Consider the following 16,430-nt stretch of genomic DNA (forward strand, 5'->3'; position numbering starts at 1 on the left):
CATCGCACATGTGAAGGGAAAGCTCACGTCCCCTTCTTCCTGCTTCAAGATACTATGTTCACACAGTTGCCTCTGATCATATGAATTCTCCAGAAATAATATTGAAATTAATACTGAAGAGCCCATAACTTTTGACCAAGCAAGATGGTATATAATTTTTATTTTGCATATAGCAAACAACAGGATCTCACAATGCCAGGTAGCCAAATTCAGAGGTTTATATTTGAATGAAATTTGCCAGTCTGCAACTTCCTGTAGCTAACACAGCAGCCTCACAGCTGCCCCAAAAGCCCCTCCATGAAAATGAGTTAATTTGAACTAATGGGTCATCCAGGTAGTGAAGTGATAAGATTAGGAGTTTCACCTTGAGTACATTTATTGTCATTTTTATGACCCAATAATATTTTCAGTTGCCAATCTGGTTGAAGAAATATACTGAAATGTATAAGGAAAAGATCTCCGACTGGTATAAGATTTTTCACACTACTATATAATTTATTTCTAAATTCTAATGACATACTTTAGAATGTGGCTCTTTAATCTTAAAGATAATTGCTACTAATTAGTAATTATTACTAATTACTAATAATAATCATAGCCACTCATGGGTAGCTGGGCTTCCTTTTCAATTTCTATTTGTTTTTGAGAGAGAGAGAGAGAGAGACAGAGTGTGAGAGGGGGAGGGGCAGAGAAAGAGGGAGGTACAGAAGCAGGCTCCAGGCTCCCAGCTGTCAGCACAGAGCCCCATGAGGGGCTTGAACTCATGAACTGTGAGATCATGACCTGAGCCAAAGTCAGATGCTTAACTGACTGAGCCACCCAGGTGCTACCCAGGCACACAGGCACCCAGCTGGGCTCCCCTTTAAAGGAATTCATAGCAGTCTATATATTTAATACCTCATTGTCATCACACCTTTGGTTGAGAGAGGGGTTGAGGATACTATACTGTACATTCTAAAACCTTGTTTTAATATCTGAATTTAGGGGCACCTGGGTGGCTCAGTCGGTTAAGCGTCCGACTCTTGGTTTTGGTTCAGGTCATGATCTCACGATTTCGTGACTTTGAGCCCCATGTCGGGCTCCAAGCTGACAGTGTGGAGCCTGCTTGGGATTCTCTCTCTGCCCCTCCCCCACTTTCACTATCTCTGTCTCTCTCAAAATAAATAAATAAACTTAAAAAAAATAATATCTGAACTTAGACCCATCATAAGTCATACGATTTTCCTCCAGCTTTGAAATTAATGTAAAGTTAATGCTGGATGTAACACAATTAGTCTTTCAGTGGATCTCCATGTTAGGCTGGAATGTCTTCTTCTTCCAGAAGAGAACGGGCATAGAGAATCAGATGCCTTACTTAACGTTAAACCATGTAGTAGAACCAGGCGCATTCTGATTGGTGTGAAATCTTATACTGTGAATAAACTATACTAACCTTGCTCTAGTGAACTTTATTAGTTTTGCAAAGTTTGAAACAGGTTTTGATTTGTGGGCCACTTATCTGAGTTCCATGGTAATTAGCCATACGTAAGAAAAATATTCCACAGTGAATAGGAACTATAGTTAGAAGCATCTACCATGTGCCAGGTGCTTTCTATAAGGCTATCTTATTATAAACTGAATACTATCGCCTCAGTTTTACAAACAAGGAAACCGAGCATCAGAGAAGATAAGTAATATGCCCAAGATCCCATGTCTAGTAAATTATGGAACTAGCTATAAACCCAGAGTCTCTGCCTCCCATATTTCCGCTCTGTCAAGCTCTCAGTGACCTAACAAGCAAGTTCTCTGCACATGCCCCTTCCGTCAAACCAGATATTTCCCGGGCACCTCTGATGTGCATGTCACAGTGCTGTGTAGACAAAACGCCACTCAGAGGCTTGGATTGGGATCCACTTAGGGAGACAAGCCAGTTCGTGGTAGATTAAATATGGTCACAGTTTCTTTGCAGCCCCCCCCCCCCTCCATTAAGAAGTGGAGTCTGTCCCGCTACCCCTCAGGTCTAGGATGGTTTTGTAACTTTCTCTGACTAACAGCATGTAGCAGAGGTGATGATGTGTGCACTTCAAACTCTAGGCATCAAGAGCACGTCCAGTTTCACCTTTGCTTGAAATCCTGCCTTATGATCTCCTCTTCAACAAGTCAGTCTCAGCTCCTGGAGTATGACTGACTGTGGAAGTGAATTCCATCACTCCTGCCGAGGGCCAGAACTGACTGCCAGATATGGGAAGGAGGCCATCTTGGACTTCCAACATGGTGGAACCTCTGGCTAAGTGCAACCACGTGACTGAGCCCCGACGAACATCCGGCCGACTCACAGGATTGTGAGAAAGAATATGTAAGTCTCATCACCTCCTAAGGTTAGGGTAGGTTCTCATGCAGCAATAAGTAGCTGATGCAGATGTACCCAGGAAAAAGTAACTCACGGATGCCAACCCAGGCTAGATTATACAATGTGAAGGCAGAGTGGAGGGGAGTTACTGCCTTGGGGAAAGGTGACTGAGTCCGTTATATTGTGGGAGATATTGGAGTCCTAGTTTCCAAGTGCATGGTACATACTCTACATATTTAATTGATTTAGTAAAAATGTATCACGTGCCTAGTATGCATCGGGATTGTGTAATTTCCAGAAATAAAAAGGATAGGGCATGGGTTCTGTTCTTAGGGAGCAAACAGTTTCATAGGGAAGACAGTTGCACAACTGTATAAATGGGGTTGGGAGGACTAGCATTTCATGAATATTTACTTCATGCCAGATTCTGTACCAAGCACTTGACATATACGGGTGTGTGTTTCATCGTTTTTATTAATGGCTCATATTTTTGTGCTTTGTGTCTTCTGCTCTGCACTAAATGATTTGTGCAACATTATCATTAAATCCTCACTAATGAAATAGATGGTTGTAAGTTATTATCTCTAGACTACAGACTGCAAAACTAATAGACGGTATAATGGACTTGTCCAAGGTTGCAAAGCCAGTAAGGGATGTAGCTTGATTTAGTGCAGATGGGGGTGGGGGTGAGCATGAGGGCTGGGGGTGGAGGTGAGTTGCTGTCTTGGGGGAAGGTGACTGAAGACACTATATCGTGGGAGGTATCTGAGTCCAGTTTTGAAGGATGAAAGGAGATCAGTAAGAAGACAGGGTAAGGGGCATTGTATTTGAGGAGAAAAGCAAAGGCTTGAATGTGAGGCTAGCATGTCACAGACACAGAAATGTGTGCAGGAAGTATGCAGGGAGAAAGCTGAAGAGAAGCTGGTGGAGGGTGTGGGAACCAGCTTATAAAGGGTCCGGTAGCAGGCAGTGGTCGTGGAGAAGTTCCTTAGCTGTGCAGACATAGTGGTAGTAGTATTGTAGGAAATTTAAACTCGTGCTGAAAATGATGGGTCAGAAATGGACGATGGGTGAGGGCAAGGGCTCTTGTAACTGAACAGAGATCCAGCGGTGAGGGTCTGATGGGTTCTCCTTAGGGGAGGAGTGTCAGGAGGCCAGCAGGTGATTTTTTTTTTTTTTTCAAACTCTATTTGGCTTTGTGTTAGAGCCTGCCAAGGGTTGATCCTCACCGTGGGAGTGTTGAGGGCTGCTGGCCACCTGTCCCAGTTGTACCAGTTCCCAGGGCTCTTTCTCTCTTTTCTTCTTTATCACCAACTTCCCCACTGATGCTTGGGTATAAAGAGGGGGCTGGCCCTTCTCCCTCATGCTGTACTTTCACAAAGCAAAAACCCCTACGTTCTTAAATGATTTGATAATATGTTGTATAGGTCCAATCCAGAAGCCAATAAAAATTTGTGAGGAAGGAATATTGACAGATGTATCCTTAAAAACATTTGCCACATGTCTACAAAGCCTAGATTACAGAGGCGGATTTATCTCGCAAAGAAACAGCTCATCTGGGTTTGCGCAGTTTGTTTTCATTATCACCAGCCTCTGGCAAAGTAGGTACTATGTAATCGATCTAAAACGGAGAACATAAACGGGTTAAATGATTTGCTTAAGGCCTTCAAATGTATAGAGTTAAAAGGAACACTAAAAGTCTTGTTGAGGTTCTTTCTTGGGGGAGAGGATTTACCAGGAGAACATTAATTTGTGCATTTTTATAATAGTGCTTGTAAATACTGAACACAGATTTTGATGTTCATTGACTTATTGGTATAGCAACTTAATTTCTTTCTAATAAAGTGTCATAGAAAAATTCTGGAAGACTGTACATGAAACTCAGTATGGGAAATAGAACAAGGGGAATGGGTAAGCAGGAGAGGTCATGGACTTCTATTATTTACTTTATACCCTCTATTCTGCTTGAAAATTTACTATGCATCCTTTTGTAATTAAAACACCTAGTTAATAAAAGTTTAAAAATAGAATTCAGGTCCTTTCTTTATTGCAAATCTCAAAATTAAAAAAACAACAACTGTGATTCCAAGTGTCTTACATTTCAGGTGTATGAACTATTTTATGTCCTTGGGAGAGATAACACAGTTATACAATTCCAACCTTCTGACAATTTCTTGAAATTCTACTGTTAAAACTCTCCTGCTTGGCACAAAACTATGTCCAGGCTGTCTCTGTGGGAAAGTGATTTCTGTTGCCTAAGTTACAAAAGCAAACACTTTTTTTTTTTTTTTTTACCCCCGGTGTGCCTTTGGAATGCTATTTGTATTTATTTAGCTAAGTAATAACAACGGCAGCCACTGGGATGCTCGTTGATAAATGGTCCCGCACACCATGGCCAGAACAGAATCTGCAGAACTTTAGCCCTTCCAGACGGACTTGCCATGGCGGTTTCACTGCAAACCTGATTATTTTGGCAAGCTGCGTGAAAGAATTCACCACCAGGAAATATTTTAGATTTCGTGATAGTTAAACAACAACAACAACAACAACAACCTCAGAACCAATAGAGCAGCTGAAAAAATAAGTTGCTTGCAAAAGGTCTGCCTTTATTATTATTATTTTTTAAGAAATTCTGTAATTGTGAAGGAGCAGGTGGTTGGGTGGAGAACATCCAGAGCCCTGGAAATGTGGTTCAGTTCTATAAACAAGTCAGGATAGTGGGCTAATTAAAGTCAGACAATGGGCTATTTTGAAAAGCATAGATCAAGCATTCATTCAAATGAGTGCCAAGGACATAATATGTACCTCTTGTATTCAAACATTGGCATTTTGAGTTTAGAAGGCATTGCCTACTCAGAAAAAATTTTTTTTTCTTTTTTAATTCTTTCTGGGCTCACGAAGGGGGTTGGTTGGCAACGTTAACAAGCAATATGCAAAGCGCTGAGCTGTAAGAGGGAGCAAAAGGTTAGGGGCAAGACACTCCCAGGGTGGACCCTGATCACCTCGAAAACATTACAAATAAATGGAACATTACAAATAAATGGATCCGTCTGCTGGCAATTCAGAAAAAAAGTAGCAAGGGCAAGTGAAATGTACTTATTAAAGAAAAATTATAGTTTTCCTAAGAGATTTAGTAATCACCACAAAGAGAGCAAGTACTTCTAAAAAATAAGAAAAATAAAACACTAGCAAAGCAGAAAGACACACACTGGGTCATCTGATGGCCATCTGCTGTGCGCAGGCAACTGGGGAAATCTTACTGAAGTGAAGTCACATTGTAGGATGAGAGGTGACATAATTAGGAGAGTTTATTTTGAGAGAGAGAGAGCATGGGAGGGACAGGGAGAGAGAGAGAGAGAGAGAGAGAGAGAGAGAGAGAGAGAGAGAGAGAAAGAGAGAGAGAGAGAATGAATATCCCAGGCAGGCTCTGCATTAGTACAGAGCCTAACACGGGGCTTGAACTATCAAACTGTGAGATCATGACCTGAGCCGAAGTTGGATGCTTAACTGACTGAGCCACCCAGGTGCTCCAAAAATAATTTTTATAGTAAGTTTTAAGAAAGCAGGGAAGAGAGTATGGGTATTTCTTGCACTTTGTATGCCTTCAGAGCTTGGGACCACTGTCCAAATCGTACCCTTCTTCTAACCATGGATTCAATCTCACATACACATGCTCTGTTCTTAGATTTGACAAGACAGGGCTGCAATGGCTGTGATTTCTTCCTTGAAGAAGGAGGGTGTGGCCAACTCCCTAAATTTAAAGCATGGATAATCAGTTCGTAGTCTTATTTACAGCTGCTTCTTTCTTCGTTTGGCGTCTTCATTGTTGTAGCACCGTTAGAATACCATAGTGAAGTAGCCCAAGATATAAATTGTCCAAGTTCTAGTAGGTTTGGGGAGGTATTTCTGGATTAAAAGTAGATTTTGATATCAGTCAAGGCTTCTGTCTGTCTTTAGCATGGAATACTAAAAATTGGCTTAGTGTCTAGGAAATGAGACCATTGGTGGTCCCCTCTCTTCATCTTTTCCCATACTTTCATGAGAAGTTGACAGCATAAGGAAATTACTCTCCCCTTTCCTTAGTGGCTATTATATTTGTTAGGAATATGCATAGGAGCCTTTAGTGTGTAAAACTATGGGAGAATGCATGGAAACTGGGAGAGCATCTAAACGGTGGGTCACCAGAGACAGCAGGCCAACTGAGCTGGTAAGCTCTGCTTTTCCCTAGGTTCATGGATCTCTTTCAGCCCTCAAGAGAGACCCAACAGGGTCTCTGCCTTCTCACGTGGTGGAGTGGCATTCTACATCCATTCCCAGGACCAAGCCAGGGGATACCAGCTTCTCAGGCAGCTAGATAATACTAAAGAAACCACACTTCATTGTAAGTCATAGCAGGAGAGTAAGCGATAGGGAAGAAGAAAGGTCAGGGAGAAATGGGTTGGGTGAGGAAGGACCTAGGGATCTCCAGGAGGGCAGCAAAGGGTTCTGCAAAGGTCAGATGGTATGCTGTGACTCCGGTTCAGGAAATGTTTTCCTCTTTTTATAGAGAGGGCCAGGTGCCATGGTGAGCCCAAGAGACCAGAGGTGCAGGAGTGGTGGGGAATGACAGGGAATATTCTGGAAGCAAGTTCTAGGACAGAGCTAGAGATAGGTTCTAGAAGGAAATTAAGAACTTTTTGTGTCTAGTTCTTTCTAGGATCTCTGGGTGTTACAGGAAAGGAGAGTGCTGCTTCTGGTTCAGGCTGGGTGTGGCATCATCTAAACAACCTACAGAAGCACTGCAGGGATGGGCGGGTTGAGAGGGAGCAAAGGTCATGACCAAGACCCAACATCACATATGGAATCTGAAGCAGAAGCCCTGAGGCAAAGTGGTTATTCCAAAGCTAGTCCTTCCTTGGACCGGAAATGTAAATTAAAAAGGCAACAGGAAGCAATCCAACAAACCTGGGTCACATCTAAGCTCCATCACTTGCTACCTGATATTTACTCTTCTCATCTGAAAAATAGATGTGAGTGCCATCCTCTCAAGGCCACTGGGCTTCTTGTTGATAAATGACATATATTTTATTATCAATGACATGTATTTTATTTAAAAAAAAAATTTTAAGGTTTATTCACTTTTGAAAGAGAGAGACAGAGCACAAGTGGGGGAGAGAGAGAGGGAGACACAGAATCTGAAGCAGGCTCCAGGCTTCAAGTTGTCAGCACAGAGTCCAACACGGGACTTGATCTCACAGACCATGATCATGACCTGAGCCAAAGTCGGACGCTTAACCGACTGAGCCACCCAGGCGCCCCAATGACATATATTTTAAAGTATATAAGTGAAAATATTTATAAGTCTATCAGTAAATGACAATGATTATTATTAAAAATTCTCATCTGCCCCAGAGAGAACTGAGGTGACAGAAGGAGATCCGGGCTTTGAAGTCACCTCAACTGTCTCACCCATACTGATCTTTGACTAGATATTAAAGTTAGGGTCAGAACATTTGCACTGTGCATAATTGGTCTTGTGCTTTCTGTGATTTTTCTGTTCCCTCTTCCCTTGAAAACTCAACTTGCAAAGCTCTACCTGAACCAGAGGAAAGGAGGTATATCTTTCTCAGAACAAAGAGGGGTTCAGCTTGGCTTTGGAAGTTGGGGAGAGGGTTGTCAGTGGGTGGGACATGTTCTGAGGTCAGGAAAAGCTATCAAGTCAAATTGAATACTGAAATGGGAAGAATCTAACCCTCCCCTTCTACTCACAAGGACACTGAGGCCCAGAGAGAAGGAAGGAATCGCCCAGGACCACTGAGAGCCAGAAGGAGGGGTTGAAACAGACTGAGGAAGGAACTTTTCTGTTTTGATGTAAAAGAGATGTCTTGGATGTGTTTTCCAAAGCTTCAGAGAAACCAAAGAGATCTTGAGATGCTATAATAAACAGTTGCCAATTGCATATATATATTTTTTAACACTTCACAAGAAATCCAAATGCAAATCACAGATATGGACATCCCAGTGTTTATACTCGGTGGTAACTGAAGTGTGCATGTGATTGGTACTGCAAAACAGCAGCTGGATATATAACTAAACAAAACTCTAACTAGCAGTCTTGATCGAAAGGCAGACAGTTATGATGGATGGAGCTAGGCAACACACATCTGGCTCACAGTTCGAGGTTCGCCATCTCTCCATAAAGATCAAACACTTCCAATTACCCTATGCCATAAATGCACTATCTGGCACCCACTTACCTGCTGTTATTCCAAATTTGTCATCGATATGTACTATTGTTAGGCTTCTTCCTGTGTTTACAATGTTTTCCTTCCAGAAATAATTAGGACATATTGTGAACCAAGACACCCAGCTGACAATATGGCCTTATCCTACGTGTTCGGGGCATGGACATTTTATCAGCTCATTTAAATGTAAGGATTTAGGAAAATACACAAAACAAAAGCAATTGTAAGTAGTTATGATGTGGAAAGCAAACATTCGAGGTTGATGTGAAAGAATCATGACAAGTGGAAACAGTTAACTTTTGGTTTGTATATGTATAATACATAGAATTCAAAATATAATCCAAATCCATTTCCCACTTGGGATTTATCTCCTTAACACTTTCTTTAGTTCAGGCCTTCCAAAACACCTCAGAAGTCTTCATGTATTTTCCCTCACATTTACGTAGAATATTAATTTAAAATAACTTTCATATCTATTTCCTTGTTGGTCCTCACTATAGCATTTTTTGAGGAGTGAGCAAGAGAGTGATTAGGATGTCCATAAACCAATAAAATAGACTGAACAGCAGACCCTGATCCCAGGCTGTTCATAATCTCTTCCAAACTGCCTTGTAAGCCCCCATTCTGCGGCACAATTTTTACTGCAAACTGATCTCTGCTTCCTACTTAGTAAGTTGAAATTTTCCCCCTCATGCCAGCTGTTATGTACTCAAGGCTTTTAAATGAATCTTTATGATAGCTTAAGAAAAACTTGATTAGAAAGCTCAATAGCCTGCAAATTGTTCATTGGATTTCAAAGCAAAATGAAAAATTGTGGCTATGAGCCTCACTGCATCTTCTTGTTAAATCCTTTTTTTCCTGTACTATAAATAACTGAGAGTTAACTAAATTTTGTGATGTTATTAAAATTTTTCAATGATTTGCTTTTATGAAACTCAAGTGAAATAGTGTAATTGAAAAAACATGCAAGAAAAACCTACATCAAAAGTCTCATTATTTATATTTTTTGGTACTAGATGTGGGTGAATGGCTCACAGTTTAAATATTCTGCTAGAAAATGTAGGAGTGTGGTAAAGGATGACCCAGAAAGATTTGAGGAAGAAAGAGAAAAACCATTATTTAAAAACAGATGTCCACAGTAATAGTGTGAAACCACAGGATCATGGCTAAGATGTATAGAAATGGTTTTAGGTCCAGTCTTTGGTGAAAATCTCTTTGGTGAAAGGGATTTCTTTCTCTTTGATTCCTACTGCAAAGATGTGAAAAACTTAAAACATTTCACGGTATCAAAAACAGATGTTCTGGAAGGAAATTGTGGTAACGATGGACTAACACAGCCTGTGTAAACTTATCAAAGTGTTGTCGCAAAGAAAAGAGCACCAATTTGGGCATCAGATGGATACTTCCTAAAGGATACTTATCCAGAGGGAAGTAGCTTTCATCATATATGTGCATTAGCTTCCTAGGTCTGCGGTAACAAATGACCATAACCTGGGTGGCTTAAAGAGTCAGAAATGTCTTATCAGTTCTGGAGGTCAGAAGCCCAAATCAACGTGTTGCTAGGTCTGTGCTCCCTGTAGGACCCTAGGGGAGAATCCATTCTTTGCCTCTTCCAGCTTTTGGTGGCCACCCACGTTCCTTGGCTTATGGCTGCATGACTCCAGCCTCTGCCTCCTGACCCCACTGCCTCTTGCTCTTTTGTGTGTCTTTTCCTCTGTGCGTGTGTCTCTCTCAAACCCTCTCTTAGAAGGATGCATGGGATTGCATTCAGAGTGATGCAAGACAAAATCTACTTGGATAATCTGAGTAAGTGCCTCCTCTTAAGATCCTTAACTTAATCACATGTTTTGCCACATAAGGTAACATTCATAGGTTCCAGCGTTTTGATGTGGGATTATTGGGAGTGTCCACTTTTTGGCCAGCACACTCTATGGTAAAACCGCATGGTAGGGTCTCCAACCTCCTCAAGTTAGCCTCTGATTGGTTATTACCCATGCTGTCAGTAGCCAAGTTTGAACATGGTCTTGTTAGGATGGCTTCCCTAACCAAACATATTCAAGATATTCAACCCATAGCTGCGTAGTGTATTGGCGTGAAAAAGAGAAGGTAGGCTCAGGATCATCCATCCAGTTAGAACCCCAAGTGCCCACCAGCAATGTGATTCTCCATGATTCCTGCTGAACAGGTTAGCATTTGCAATGAGGACAGTAATAGGACCTCTAAGGAATACGGTGTCTTTCTTGAGATACGCAGATATTCTAGAATAGTGGTTGACAGATGAACAGTCAAATCAATTCATGGAGGTAACTTAAGCCCAAATAACCATACTTTGGGAATATAGACATTTAATTACCCCAATTTAAGAGGTCATTGGAGTGGAGGATACGAGTAATACACTAGTGTTGAGACCCAGGTAAAAATATATGCAAACCTGTAGATAAGGCTAAGTTCATGCAGCCTATGCACTTGGTGCCTGAGAGTAACTACCAGAGTTAGGGCGGGTTTGCACCTTTCTTGTCCTAGAAATTCTTTCTCGATGATATATTTTCCTATATTTTGATTTTCCTTGTCTGAATATGCTATGGTCTGAATGTTTATGTCCTTCCAAAATCCATATGTTGAAATCCTAATGCCCAGAGTGATGGTATTAACAAGTGGGAGGTGAGTAGGTCATGAGTGTGGAGCCCTCACAAAGGGGATCAGAGCCCTTATAAAAGAGCCCCCAGAGAGTTCCTTAGACCCTTCCTTTACATGAGGGCATAATCAGAAGTCAGCAGTCTGCAGCCCCAAAGAGGGTCCTACCATAATCTAGCCATGCTGGCACCAAAAACTTGGACTCCCAGCCTCCAGAAGTCTGAGAGATAAAATCTTGCTGTTGATAAGCCACCCAGGCTGTGGTGTTTGTTACAATAGCCCAACTGGACTAAGACAGCATGAATCAGGGACTGTTCTACCTCAGATCCCAGGGATCTGTCCCTTTTAAATGTTGAATCAGGAGCCAGAAGACCTGCCATTTGCTAACTATGAAGCCTGAGAACAATCACTTCCCATCTCTTCTTCTCTTCCCTGTTTCCATCTGTTCAATGGGAAACCATGTGAATATCAATCTCACAGAGTTTGTGCGTCTGTCCGATGAGATGACATATGAAGAGGTGCCCTGTAAACTGGATTGTAGTCTTCCTAGCATGTGGCTATGCTCCTGGTCTTTCGTCTTTAGTCTGATGCTTGGGTATAGGGTCTTTTATATATATATATATATATATATATATATATATATATTTTTTTTTTTTTTTTTTTTTTTTTTTTTTTAAATAAATTATATTTATTTTGAGAGAGAGCACACCTGAGTGGGGGTGGGGGAGGGGCAGAGAAAGAGGAGAGAGAGAATCTCAAGTAGGCTTCATGTTGTCAGCACAGAGCATGAGGGGGCTAGAACTCACGAACCGAGACATCATGACCTGAGCTGAAATCAAGAGTCAGACGCTTAACGGACTGAGCCACCCAGGTGCCCCTAGTCTTATATTTTTTAAATGGATACACAGATTTTCTTCTCTACCAGGGTTTTTGGTGTTTAATGACATAGACCATGTATCATGTGTTTCTTGTATCCACTTTCACGATCACACTTTCAGTGTCACGGGGCCAACAGCAATAGCTCAACAAATTGTAATCTGGGTGGAGATAAGAACCTTGGCTGTGTGAGCAAACCCCTGCTCTGTACTCTATGGTAAAGTTCTCAACCTCTGGCGAGCAAAGGAATCGGCCAAGGGGCAGGTTGAAAAATGACCATTCCTTGGCTCCTGTCCAATATTTCCACATTTGTATACATGGGACGGGACAAGGAATCTGCAGTTTAAAATGAAGTCAAACAATATGTTTATTATGAATCATGTTTATATTGTTATAGCACTGAGAGAGTAAAACATCAAAAATTAAAGAAAACATACTATTTGATAGTCACAGATCTTGAGCAAAAATTGTTAGGTAGTTTTAAAAAGAAGAATATATTTATATATACCATTTGGAAATACTATGATTTCTTGGGTTTTTTTTCTTCTTCTGTAATTCTGTCTGGGATAGTGTCTTATCTTTGTATGTATGTCTTGATGATAATGATGATGCCAAGGAGTGAGTTATAGCCTCACGCACACTGGGCAGATACAGTATCTGTTCCTTGACTGTGTTTTGACATCACTGTGATTCCTGTCTTCCCAATGCCTAGAACGTCCATTAGGTTTCACAATTCTGACTGTAGCTGTGGCCAAGCCATCCACATTACTTCCACAAAGCTGTGGTTCATTAGAAGAGACTCTGAATTCTCTCTCTCTCTCTTCCTTTCTTGATATGAAATTGGCATGGATATTTGTAACACACACCCCAGATGACTCTGAGCAGCCACTAAGAAACACTGTACTAGGAATAGACAAGGAGCCGATGATTTTGATTTTCTTTTCGTCAGCTAAGCTCCGTTTGTTGCACCAGAAGAGAGGATGTGGTTTAAAATAAAAGAAGACAGAAGATGTGCAGTGAAAGCTCTTGGATGGGAGGAAATAGGATCTGGAGTTGGTTCATTTGAAACATGTCCCAGAAATTTGATCCCAGAGCAGCGTTGGATGCAGTGCCCATATCCTGAGCAGCCGCAATGGAAGAACCGGTACCCATTGTGTACCAGCCCCTGTGCTGGGCGCTGTACGTCGTTACCACATTTGCTCTCATGTCCTGCATCCAGCAATGCACGACAGTTGCCTGACATTCATGTTGTTACATTTTGCCAATAGACTAAGTGATTATAAACCCATCTTGCTAGCTAATTGCTATTTCCACTCTAGGAGCATTTTTGGAGATCTGGGTGCAACTACTTAAACATTTTAAGTGCAGGGTAGAGCTATTTATGAAGACACGGATGGCAGATAGAGAGGTTTCAGACTTAAGACATCTCCAACTCGGATATTTCCATCTGATTTTGCTATAGGGAGGGTTTCTCTAAGTTGTCTCTATCAGATTTAGAATAACGTGTCGATGAAGATTGGCATTGTCCCCACCAGCTAAGCCTTCATTAATTCACGATTGGGAGAAATGAAAAAGTCAGGACATATCATCCATTCTTTGCCATGAGCTGAGACAGCCAGCCAGTAAGTTCACAGAGCTCTCCAGGTTTTTGCCCATGGGTTGACATTTGTACCCCAATATATATTTTTTAACGTTTATTTTTGAGAGACAGAGAAAGACAGAGCAGGAGCAGGAGAGGGGCAGAGAGAGAGGGAGCCATAGAATCTGAAGCAGGCTCCAGGCACTGAGCTGCCAGCACAGAACCCGACGTGGGATTGAACCCACGAACTGTGAGATCATGACCCGAGCTGAAGTTAGATGCTTAACCGAATGAGGTACCAAATAATGTTAATAATGGTAATTATATAGTGTGTGCTAAGTAAATGAGGGCTTTGCCATTGAGAATATGAGACTCAAGAGGAAAGAGCGGAGATAACTAGCTTTCAAAGAGGACTGAGGCCCCCAAAGACTTCAGAATGAACTAAATCGAGACTTACATTAAATCTTGAGTTACTTGTCTGCCTGGATCGTTTTTCCGCCAGTAAGTCTTTGACCGTGTGCTTCACTCTCACGCCTTGATACACGCGTTTGCTGTAGTCTCCTGTGACTTAAGCAAATGGAATAGTAACAATCAAATGTGGATAGAGTAATAGGTTAACCTCCCCAGGGACGCATTCAAGGCCTGACAATTGTGACTGTTTGCTCACTGCGATGATAGACTTCTTGAATTTGCAGTGGCTCCAAAAGAGGACGTTTAGTCTTCCTTCCTTGATAGAAACTCATCCAGGTTCTGTGTAGGCAGAAAAAGCTCCCCCCTATTCCATCTTCTACGCAACAGCTCCTCAAAGTGTCCTCTTTTTTGTACTCTGACTTGTCAAGATTTATTCCGGGAAGGCTTATAATTTATGCTTTAATCGCAAGACAGGAATCAGATGCAACTTATTACCTGATGCAAAAGTTAGATTTGCATGCTTCAGTTTATGGAGTGACAGTATTCTTGCCGTATTGTATTTCTACCTGATGTGGGTGAGCAGGTCACCTGGACTGTTTTCAGATTGGGTTCCTGAGAAGAAAATCATGTGTTCCTGTTTACTGCACTAAATTAAGCAGTTTTTATTTTTGAAAATACAGTCTTTCGACATGGGGAGTTGCTGCTTTGAAACTAGGTCAAGGATAAGGGAAGAGTCATTCATTCATTCAACAAATATTTATTAAGAACTTACTACAAGCACCCACTGAACATATTACAGTGCTCAGTAATTTACCTGCATTATTTCACTTGAGCCATTTTAAAAAGGAAGGACCTAAAGTCTGGGGCTCAGTTATCTGCCAAGGTCTCATAGCTGCTAATAAGCCATAAGAGCTGGGATCCAGACGTGGGTCAGATTCTAACCCTAACAACTGGAAAAATTAGCTGTTTTTTACCATGAAGAAATTACAGAGAGATAACAGACTATAGAGAAAAATGTGTCCCCAAGGTTCTGAAATTGACAACTCTGTTTCTGGGGATAGTGAGTTCCTTGTTAGCGAGGACGGTCAAGCAACAGTAGAAGAACCTTTTGTCTAGTGAATTGGAGAAAGCATTCAAGCAATACATCGTAGTTAAACTGCAGGAATTTTAAGATATTTTGTAAGTCTGAAATCACTGTTCCATTGTAGGTTGGATAGTTTCAATTCATTTTAATCGAGCTGCCACCTGGTGTATTAGCAATGCCACCTGGTGTATTAGCAATGCACCGGTATCAGTGCACTAGGCTGGATGTACCCACGTGTACGCACATGTATACACATATCACCAAAAATATTCTCTAATCTGCTTAAACTGGTAGTCTAGGATATATTTGACTTATGAGTCAAATACCATCACAAGGAGAATAAAAGGAAGGAAGAAAGGAAAAAATAACACAACCCAAACCAAAAGCAGAGCGACCCATGGGATGGAAGAGGTTGCTGGCCCAAAAAGCAGTGCCTACGTGATCACATGTTACTCTAGTCACTGCACCGGGACAATCGTAACCTCTCAGGCCCATTTTCTTTGTCTGTAAAATCTCTCTGCAGTGTTCTATAAGACAGGCATATGAAAATATGCCAAACTATTAAGTGTTATACAAAATGCCTATACAAAATTAAGAGGAAAAAAAAAATCTAGGTTCCAAGGCAATGTATCATTTAGTTTAAATGAAGCCACCACACAAATGATTTCAGCAAAATAAAGTTATTTGAATGGTCCTTTCGGTATAATTTTAACAGGGTCTAATTTTGGCCTATATATCTTTTACTTAGAGAGGCTTGAAGTACTTTCAAATCAGCCTCGAATTTAAAACTTGATGACTTCACGTTTGTTCCAAAGGAAACTAAACTCTGATTCTAGAGTGTATGCTTCGCTTTTGGAAAAGCCTAAGGCTACATTTACTCATCAATGATGCATTGAAGTATTTCCTGTGTGTCAGGCATCCCGTCAGAGCTGGGGATGCAAAAGAATTTGCTATCTAGTGGGAGGAGAGAGGAGCTTAAAAAATAATTTTAATGCAAATGTGCTAAGGGCAACAGCAGAATCACGCCTAGGATATTCAGAAAAACACAGATGTGTCAATTCCTTATGAGGGCGGGGAGGGACTAGGAGGGCAGGGGACAGCACAGGCTGGAGGGATGCTGCGTAGTGATAGGAAGGTGGGCAAGAATATTCCAGACATTGAGGACCACAGGGGCAAAATCCTGGAGGCAGGAACAGAGCAAGGTGTGTGAGGGAGTGAGGGAGGGAGGCCAGAAGAGAAAAGAAACAGCCTCAGTCATGAAGCTTCTGGTGGGCAAAGGAGTTTGGACTTCAT

General features: G+C 41.4%; 1 protein-coding gene across 7 annotated transcripts in view; it reads right to left on the reverse strand.

Moving 5' to 3' along the window:
• Positions 1 to 16,430, reverse strand: part of POU2AF2 (POU class 2 homeobox associating factor 2) — a 487,862-nt gene that overhangs the window by 12,453 nt on the left and 458,979 nt on the right. For 6 of the 7 annotated variants that reach the window (XM_053900520.1, XM_053900525.1, XM_053900519.1 and 3 more), the window contains one exon: positions 14,100 to 14,209. Coding sequence is in view for 1 of the 7 variants with exons in the window: in XM_019469224.2 (XP_019324769.2) it covers positions 14,100 to 14,209 (110 nt within the window). In the remaining 6 variants the exon portion in view is untranslated. The remainder of the gene's footprint in view (positions 1 to 14,099; positions 14,210 to 16,430) is intronic. The other variant, XM_053900522.1, reaches the window with a different exon arrangement.

This window comes from Panthera pardus, unplaced genomic scaffold (genome assembly GCF_024362965.1).
Source record: "Panthera pardus isolate Hobbes unplaced genomic scaffold, ASM2436296v1 HiC_scaffold_12, whole genome shotgun sequence".
In the NCBI taxonomy this organism is placed as follows: domain Eukaryota; kingdom Metazoa; phylum Chordata; class Mammalia; order Carnivora; family Felidae; genus Panthera; species Panthera pardus.